General features: G+C 34.6%; 1 protein-coding gene across 1 annotated transcript in view; it reads right to left on the bottom strand.

Annotated features, from left to right (window-relative positions):
- The window catches only part of DLG1 (discs large MAGUK scaffold protein 1), a 392,072-nt gene that overhangs the window by 36,536 nt on the left and 345,915 nt on the right, over window positions 1-9,621 (bottom strand). Inside the window, exons 19-22 of the mRNA XM_007957092.2 lie at window positions 6,873-6,914; window positions 4,385-4,435; window positions 2,921-3,022; window positions 2,475-2,647 (exon numbers count right to left, since the gene is read on the bottom strand). Of these exons, the coding sequence (XP_007955283.1) occupies window positions 2,475-2,647; window positions 2,921-3,022; window positions 4,385-4,435; window positions 6,873-6,914 (368 nt within the window). The remainder of the gene's footprint in view (window positions 1-2,474; window positions 2,648-2,920; window positions 3,023-4,384; window positions 4,436-6,872; window positions 6,915-9,621) is intronic.

Below are 9,621 nucleotides of genomic sequence, written 5' to 3'. Positions count from 1 at the left end.
TTGTTGTATTTAGATCTCTGTTAACTGTTTGTGAAGAGCAGCCAAGGGTGATTCAGGCTTTTCTTGGTGGTTTTTTATCATTGGCCCGTTGGTGGAGAAGGAGATAGTGGCTCTCACTCAGTAAGTGAAGGTGCAGGAGGTGTGGGTACAGTTGTGTCTAATAGGGACTGTTGTCTCCCACTCAGACACAAATTACAACTGAATAACCATCAAAAAACTGAAAGCACATGGACAAAAGTACACCATGTAATCACACAGGAACAATAACCAAAAAAAGAAAAAAGGGAAAAAGAAAAAGAAAAAGCAAGAAAACCTGCAATATCTGGGGATAGCGCACTAAGAGAAAAAAAGTAGGGAAGGAGAATAATGAAGGAAAAAAAAAATGGGAAAAATGCAAAAAGAAAAACAAGGAACAGGGTTAATCACAAGAAAAAAGGGGAGAAAAAAACAAAACAAAACACTTAAAAGGAAAAAGAAAAAAATGCTCAATACTAGGTCCTGGGAGGGGAAGATTAAGAATAATAGTAAAAAATATTATTAATAATAGTTGCTTTAAAACAGACAAATACAAGCAAACTAATCACCAGAAAAAAGAAAGCAAAAAAAAAAAAAAAAATTGGTGGAGGCAGGGCAGGGCACCCAGGCTCTGTCTGAGCACACAGACTGTGATGGAGTTCCTGTGGGCCCAGAAGGTACGTGGGAGTGGGAGATGGCCGCATCTCCATTCACCAAGTGGGTGTGGGGTGTAAGAGTAACAAGAGGAATGTGGTACCCTTTTCAGTCTTGCAGGTCCAGAGTGACCCTGGGATTGCTAGAAAGCAGAAAGTGTTCTTAAGCCCCAGGAATCTGCGAGCACGCTGTCTCTTTAAATATCCAAAATAGTCAGCAACCTCTGGACCGGCAAAAGTCCACAGCTCAGCCTGCCTTTCTCTTCACCTTCTCGGTTTATTCCCCAGCCACCAGAGCAGTTCTCTGTGCAGTCCCTGGATAGCAAGGCTGATTTTTAGGTTAATTCTTAGGTCCTACCACCACTTGGGAACCTCCAAGCTGTGTGTGCCATCAGGATCGCTGTCAAACCGCAGCTGTGTATGTCTCCTTTTTTGGTATTTTCACGCAAATTCTTCTGCTAGTTGGGGTTTAGTCCACTTCTATATCCTCCCCTTCAAGGCTCAGGGGGTCCAAGATTATTTTCTGTGTCTGTGTTAATTGGTTTCCCTTTTCTTTGTTGAAGAGGGTCTGCCTAGTCCGCCATCTTGCTGATGTTCCAAAAAGGCACAATCCCAAAATGATCAAACAACATGGCAGGCTGCTGAATGAGGACTCAGCTACATGCAGGGTCCAAACATGCCAAAAAGCTCAAGACCATTCCCAAAGTTTCTCCTTATATATTGGCAGCAGACCACACCCCTAAAGCAGCTACTCAGTTGCTCTAGTAGATTCCATCACGGAGTTACTACCAGTCTCATCAAGGGGAATAACTATATCCAGCTGCCCAGCCACTCAAAACCAGTCCCAGCCAAGTTGACACACAACTACCACAGTGGTATTAACTTGTCTTCCTTGTAGTTGTATGGATATTATCCTGTTACCGACAGCACTGTACTTCAGGATAGATCTGGCAACACTCCTCTTCAATTTGTCATCCCTGGCATAGTAGACCATATGACTGTCTGATTCAAAATCACCATTAGTCCATTTCAGTTCACTAACACCTAGGATATTGATCTTTATGCATTCCATTTCATTTATGACAACTTCCAATTTTCCTAGATTCATACTCCATACAATCCATGTTCCAATTATTAATGGATGTTTGCAACTGTTTGCTTTCATTTTAAGTTGTGTCACATCAGCAAATGAAAGTTCCAAAAGCTTTACTCCCTCTATGTCATTAAGGCAGACTCTACTTTGAGGAGGCAGCTCTTCTCCAGTTGTATTCTGAGTGCCTTCCAACCTAAGGGGCTTGTCTCTTGCCATCAAATTAGACAGTGTTTCCCTGCTATCCATAAGGTTTCCATTCTCCCCCATCCCCAAGTGGTCCTGGCCATGTCCTTTTTTCTAGTCTGCCTTTGGAAGCTCTGCTGAAACCTGTACACCAAGGCCCTGCTGGTATTTGAAATACTGATGTCATAGCTTCCAGACTCCCAGCAATGTGCAAGCCATCAACGTATGACAAATTAATAGATGAGTTGAGGGACCAAACATATAGGACCTTAAAATAACAACCTCTCTTCTTAGATAATCTTATAATTTCATTTTTATTTGTTCACTTTATTTACTATATCTTGTTATGTTTTTTCCTAAGCCACCTGAAATTAAATACTTATAATGTATTCATAACACAAATAATATCCCATAATCTCCTCTCTATTTTTTCATAAGTAAGAACTAAATGTATCTACCCTATCATTCTTTGATATTGTCAAAGGCATGTATGATTAGAAACTGTATTCTGGGATCACTCTGATGCTTACCTTTTCTGCTACTTCTCGTACAGACTGAACACTTGTTCCATACAGATGGTTGTTATATTGGCCAGCTTCAATGAATTTATGCTCCTGAATATCTTTTTCCATCTGTTCTCTTGAAGTCACAAAATGATAATCTCTTCCATCTACCTCATAATCTCGTTTTGGTCTAGTTGTATCTTTAATAGAAAAGAATTTGGGGCAGTGCTTATTTTTTTTTTTTTAAATGTAATAAATCAATATCCTACTTAAGCCATTTTTTTGGTAAAATTCAACCTAATAGAGATTAATTTCAATTTGAAAAGAGACAATGATATAGAGGATGAAGGAGTAACTAATAAAATAACTAAGGGTAAATCATTAAAAAATGGGAATATTTATTTTTACCACAAATAACAACAGAGAACATTCACAATAATTATTAAAGGATTTTGTTTGTTTGGGTTACTTACGAGGAACACAGGATCCAAATTTGTCAGGAAATTCTGAGATTAAGTCATCATTTATTCTGTCTTTCATAGGTCCCAATATGATCACTGGCCGAGTATAATTAACTATAAAGATAAACTCCGTATCAAAGGGAATAAATGCTCAACAGATATCAATGTATTTTACTGAATGAAGAACAAAAATATCCTTAACTTTTTTTAAAAATTTTTTCTTTCTCTATCTTACTTCACACCAACTGAAGATACCTAATTTACTAATCTTTACTAAGATCCCAAGCTTAAGTTCATTTCCTTAAGTCAATCATATACTTGCTTCTACATAGCAATTATAAGAAGCAGAGCAAAGACAGACAAAAAAGAAATTGGGTGTAGGAAGTGATGTAATCACAGTACTGATTTAGAAAGACAATCTAATAAAAGTATACACATTGGAATGAAGGAGACTGTTCTGGTTACCTAGTGCCACTCTTGACAGGAATATACCACAAATGGGATGACCTTAACAAACTGGAGTTTATTCTTACAATTTGGAGGCTTTAAGTCAAAGTTCAAAGTGCCAGGCTCTAAGGGCTGGGTAAAAGCCCCTCAATCTTGGGGTCCAGCCTTGCCTCCTGCTCCCAGCCCACTGAAGCCAGAGGTGTTTCTTCACTCAGACAGCTGCAGGCTGCTGATGCTAAGAAGCCCCAAAGTTAACAAGTAAAAAGGCACAGTCCCAATGTTACCAAACCACACGGCAGGCCATTAACTTAAGTCTACTGTAAGTCCCAAGGCTGGCAGAGCATAGCAGGCTGCTAAGCAATGACACGGCTACATGCAGTGTCCAAGTGTGCCACAGGCTAGAGACCATTCCTAAGCCTTCTCCTTAAATACAGGAAGCAGACCATATCCCAAAGGCAGGTACTCAGCTGCTTGTAGTAGATCCCACTATGGAGTTGATTACCAGTTTCATCATGGGGAATAACTACCACCAGCTGCCCAGCCACTCAACCAGGCCCCGCCAAGCTGACACATAAACATAACTACCACAGGGACCATGTTATAAGCAGGGAGAAGAGTAATAAGAATTAGAATACTGTAGTAAAAGGAATTAAAAGAGGCCATAAATAAGAAAGATATGACAGAGTATAAAAAATAAGACCTGGAAACTGATTGTGGATGAGGGAGATAAGAAACACAGAAAAGTCAAAGATCCTTCCAAGATTTTGAACATGGGTCACTGGAAGCATAGTAATGCTATTAATGAATACTGGAAAGAAATTGTTAAGAAATAAAACACCAATATTAAGTGGCTAGTTATTTCAACATTTAGATATACTGTGGGCTAAACCATATTTCACGAAGCCAGTGCAAACTGTAATGTTCTAATATAATTTTGTTTTTACAGAGGAGTTAGACTTATTTTCTAAACTAAGAACAATATTTTTCAAGAAAATTGCAAAACATCAACAATCAACAGGTTTCACAAACCTTCTTGTTGATTCACTGGTTCATAAGACAAGACATATTCTTCTTGACCACCTATTAGAAAGTTAAAGCACAGATGAGAAAACTTGTAAAGATTATTGGCACTAATTTAATTCTTCATACATAACATAAATTACCAGGACTTTGCTGAGAAAATGTGGAAGATGTAGAAAGTTATTATAGTTCTTAAATTATTTATGAAAAATTTCAGTAAAAAAAGTGATAAATTATAAAGTCATAAAAAGCATGATAAGCGTAAAAAAATTTAGTAACTAACTTTATTAGTCTGTGCTTTTTTGACAGATTGAATCTATTTAAAATCTTCATTTGTGCTGTCAAGCACTTGCCTTTAACTTTATTTACATGGTTTTAGGTACTTCAAGAATTTAAGAACAATTAAATCTTTAAAAGATTAATATTTTAATGAGCAGTTCTATACATATACATATTAGACAATTTACTGCTATAAGACTGCGCTACTTTTTCGGTCCCACCAAGTATACTATTTTGCAGGGAATATTTTACTTTTTTTTCAAAAAATAAATATAATTACAATAAAAAATTGGAGTCCTTGGGTGGTGCAAATAGTTAACACATCTGGCTGCTAACCAAAAGGCTGGAGGTTTGAGTCCACCCAGAAGAAATGTCCAGTGATCTACTTCTGAAAAATCAGTCACTGAAAGTCCCATGGAGCATAGTTCTACTCTGACACACCTGGAATTGTCAAGAGTCAGAACTGATTTGATGGCAACTGGTACAATTAAAACTTATAAACACAGAGGTAAAATTAAAAATCCACCAATTATCCTAAAAAATCATTTGTTTGTCTCTTTAAAAAATAACACTTAAAGTAAGTCAAAAACAGCTTTAGATAAAATGAAATGCTTCCCTTCCAACCAAATCACATAGACAGTGAAGGAGATAACATATGTTCTGCTTTGATCTTAAAGCCCTTTAGTTTAATGAAAGCCTCAAAGTATATTTAGAGGTTAAAGTTTTAGAACTTACAAAATATTGTAAATGAAAATGTCTACAGATTATATTTCTGACAAAGTGAAAAGAACTAGAGTTGAAAACTCCAGTTTTTTAAAACACACACACATACACACACACACACAAATAAATAGAAAACAAACTAGGAAAGACTGTTAATTCAAATGATTCATTGAAAACAATCAATTTATTAGGTAACGTATTTGATAATTTTTTTCCTTGATTATTAAGATTCTAGAAACAACTTTCTCACTTAATTTCTCTTAGGTTTATATTATATTATGCAGCTTTATAGATGTATACTGGCATAAAATTCTTTCCTGCTTTAATCATGTATTTCTTCTTTTTCAAATTTATTATTGCAGTATAAAAAATAAAACAAAGTATAGAGAACAAATATTTTACAAGCTGGTTTTAAAATCACTCTATGTAAAACATGGTTTACATATTAGTAAAAAACATGCAACTTGAATATTCCATACTTTAAATAAGTCATGCAAATGGTGAGACAGACAGTATATACTTTCAATACCTCTTTTTAGTCTAGAAAGCCACTCAACTATTCTATAATGAATTCTGGTTATAAATTAATAAAATGCTGAAATATAAGAAATCACACTCCCACACCAAAAAAAAAAAAAAAAGCTGAGTAAACATTATGGAGAAAAAATAATAAGCAACCAAATAAATGAGGGTTAAAAGTATATATTGTCAAGATGAAAAAATATTAAAGACTGATACTGATATTAACAGGATGGACCTTTTGAACAGCCATACTCATCTGTAATCAAGATTACTTTCATATTAGACAGCAGTAAAAAAAAAAAAAAGGTTAGAAAAGCAATTTTAATTTTTAAAGTGCTACAACAGGTAATACTTAAGTACTCTCCCCTCCTCCCTTCCCAACTGTTTAAAAATGTCACATGCTTATAAAGCTCTTTTAATAATATAACTCCAAGAATGCAATATAAAATATCAATTGGCAAAAGATATCAATATTACTGTGAAAGCAACTGTAGAAAATTTCTTCATCATTTCTTAGGTTCACCAAGACTTGGTAATAAACAATGATTTTTACCCAAACCAGTATTGGTGAAAAAGAATAAGAAGGGAAATAAAGCTAATTATAACTTAGCATTACAAAAAAATTAATATTCATGTTAAAAACAGTTTACTAAAGAAAATGGATGTGATATGTAAGTGTTCCCCCATTTAACTAGATCATCACTTCTTATGAATGATATACACGTGTAAACACACGTACTATGTACACACATAGCACTGTGTGTAAAAAGAATCTTAGTAGTTCCTTAAAATTCTGGAAATTAACTTTTATATAACAGAGTACTTTATTTTCAAGTACAGTACTTAATTGGCTTTCCTTGATTTTAAAATATTAAGCATCTAATTTTTAGTTTTTAGAACACATCACTAAGAAAAAAACAAAAAATTTCGAGATTACTACTTGAAATTACAAAAGAACAAATAAAACACTTACGGTAACTACTTTCACTATCGCTGGCATTAGACGTTACATGCTCTGAAATTACAGGACAATGGAAAAATAAGGAAAACACAGAGTCATGAGTTTAAAAAGCAAAGTTGATAAAAAGCAAATTATCAAAACAAAAGCTGACATTACAAAATGTTGAGATATAAACCACACATAACTAAAGAAATTATAAAAAGCATTTTTGAATTTCCTTGAAAAGTTAACTTTTAAAAAATAAATGTAAATTAAGAAAAAACCTGTAATTAAGGACAATGCCTCATTTTTATACAATACATCTTCTGAACAAAATCTCTATTATAAATAGCATATAAAATATGACAAAGAAGGGCAGAGTGCTCCTAAATTAGTCCAACTGTAGATGTAAAACCTAAAAAGAGAAAATGTAATTGACACCATTTATTTTATGAAAACAGTAATAAGTGACAACAGGGACAAGTTATATATTTGAGCAAACAAATGCCCATTTTAATGAGAAGATGTCTTTGTAATTAAAAAATAAATAGATGATCTTGTTTTTTATCCAGCTTCTCTCCTGTTCCTGAGGTGAAATGAAAATCCATGTTTCTGAGATAATATAGATAAAGCAATTTAGATGTTATAAATTCAGATACCTCAAAAAAAAAAAAAATCAAATGGAAGGGAGTTCTAGAATGTGGGATTGTGTCTGAAAACAGACTAGTAATTTATTTGTAGAAACTAAAAAACATAAAATTTTCCATGGGAGAGAGGCGAAACCAAAATTTCTTATGTCAGAGAAAGGACAAAGAATCTTAAAGGATAAGGAAAAAGATTGAGATAAATATCTGCCATATCATATCACCCAGTGACTCCTAAAATCAAGCAGCACTAGTAAAAAGCGCAAAGAATGGTAGAACTTAGACGTGAAATAGAGAAAACCATTTAAAAATGAAATGCTGTTACAGTGAAAAACATATTATTCTATAATAACCTGCAAAGACAAAATATCACTTTCTTAATCACAATTACATTATTTTAAATAGAGACTTTAAAAAATTATAAGTGGGACTGAATAATATAAGATAAGCATATGTAAAGTGGTGGTTTTCTTTTTAATTACATATTAAAAAATTTCCATGTTACCACACAGACTTCAAAACAATCATTTAAAATTGTTGTATAATAGTCTATTGAATTGATGAACCATGATTTACCTTACTACTCAGATACTTAAGTTTGCTTTAAGCTGCTTTTCACAAGACATCATATATTATTAAGTCTTATTTTATACAGATTTTTACCTTTTAAGCTATTTTCTTTAAACTCTATTCCCAGAAGTCATAATGCCACATTAAAAAAAAGAAAAAAGTTTCTAAGTTTATATTAGGATTGGTTTACACTATGCAATTTCTAGTTTGTTTCAAAAAATTAGTTACTGTCATAGTCCACAAAGAAAATGTTCTACATCCTACTTTAGTGAGGAGTGACTGGGGTCTTAAAAGCTTATGAGTGGTCATCTGGGGTACAACTATTGGTCTCTCCCCATCTGGAGCAAAGAAGAGTGAAGAAAATCAGACACAAGGAAACAATTAGTCCAAGGACCAATGGACCACATGAACCCCACTCTTCACAACCCTGAGACCAGAAGTACTAGATGGTGCTTGGCTACCACTGCTGACCTCTCTGAAAGGGATCACAATGGGAGGTTCTAGCTAGAGTGGGAGAAAAATGTGGAAAACTCAAAATCATGAAAGCTCAGGCTTACTGGTCTAACAGAATGGTGGAACTCCCAAGATTATGATCCTTAGTTACCCTGGAAGCTAGGAACTGAATTCAGCCCTGTGGCTCAACTTTCTGTCAAATGATAGGCCCATAAAGTAAACAGTAATACCAGGACGGTATTATTAGAACAATCAACCATACGAGATCAAAAAAACAGCATCTGTCCAGGGATAAAGCTAAGACAGCAGGAAGGGATAGGAAAAAAGGGTGAAGGAATATGGCAAATACAGGGAGGAACTACAAAGACTGCTGTTACACTGTGGGGATTACAATGAATGTCACAGGACAAAATGTAAGAACTGATGAATGGAAAACCAATCTGGTCTGTAAACTTTCACCTAAATCACAATTAAAAAAAAAAAAAAAAGTTATTGCAATGGGATGGGAGTACAGGATAGGTAGGGAGATGGACAAAATGAGTTGATAATTATGAATGTTGGGTAAGTGAGTGCTTGCTGGGTTTATTTTACTATTCTTCAATTACTGACCATGTCTCATATATTAGATAATAAAAAATTAAAATGAGAACAATCTCTTTTCTATCATATTCTGGAATTTCTCCTATCTATTCATTTTGAGTTCTCTAATAGCTACTGAGCAATCAAATTCTCCAAGTTCTTTCAAGTATCCTTTTACTTACTCCTCTATTCTAAAATCTTGCTACTTAAAGTATGGCTGGCCCTTCGAACAGCATTGTCATCACTTAGAAAAGTAAAAATGTTTCTTCCTGATAATTAAAAAAAGCTTCAAGGTACTTCAGAAAAGAAGATATCCAAATAGCCAATAAAAAGGGGCTCAGCTTTATTCCTTATCAATGCAAATTAAAACCACATTGTATCTCTACGATCCACTTGTTGTTGTTGTTGTTATGTGCCGGCGAGTCGGCCCCGACTCATAGCGACCCCTCCTTGGGTTTCCGAGGCAGTATCACTATGTAAGTAGGATTTCCCAACCTTCCTTCCGAGGAGTGGCTGGTGGGTTTGAACCGCCAGCC

This window comes from Orycteropus afer, unplaced genomic scaffold (assembly GCF_000298275.1).
Source record: "Orycteropus afer afer isolate SDZICR_OR568_19922 unplaced genomic scaffold, OryAfe1.0 scaffold00703, whole genome shotgun sequence".
NCBI classification, from domain to species: domain Eukaryota; kingdom Metazoa; phylum Chordata; class Mammalia; order Tubulidentata; family Orycteropodidae; genus Orycteropus; species Orycteropus afer.
The sequence above is the reverse complement of the archived record's forward strand: the minus strand, read 5'-3'. Positions and strand labels throughout refer to the sequence as shown.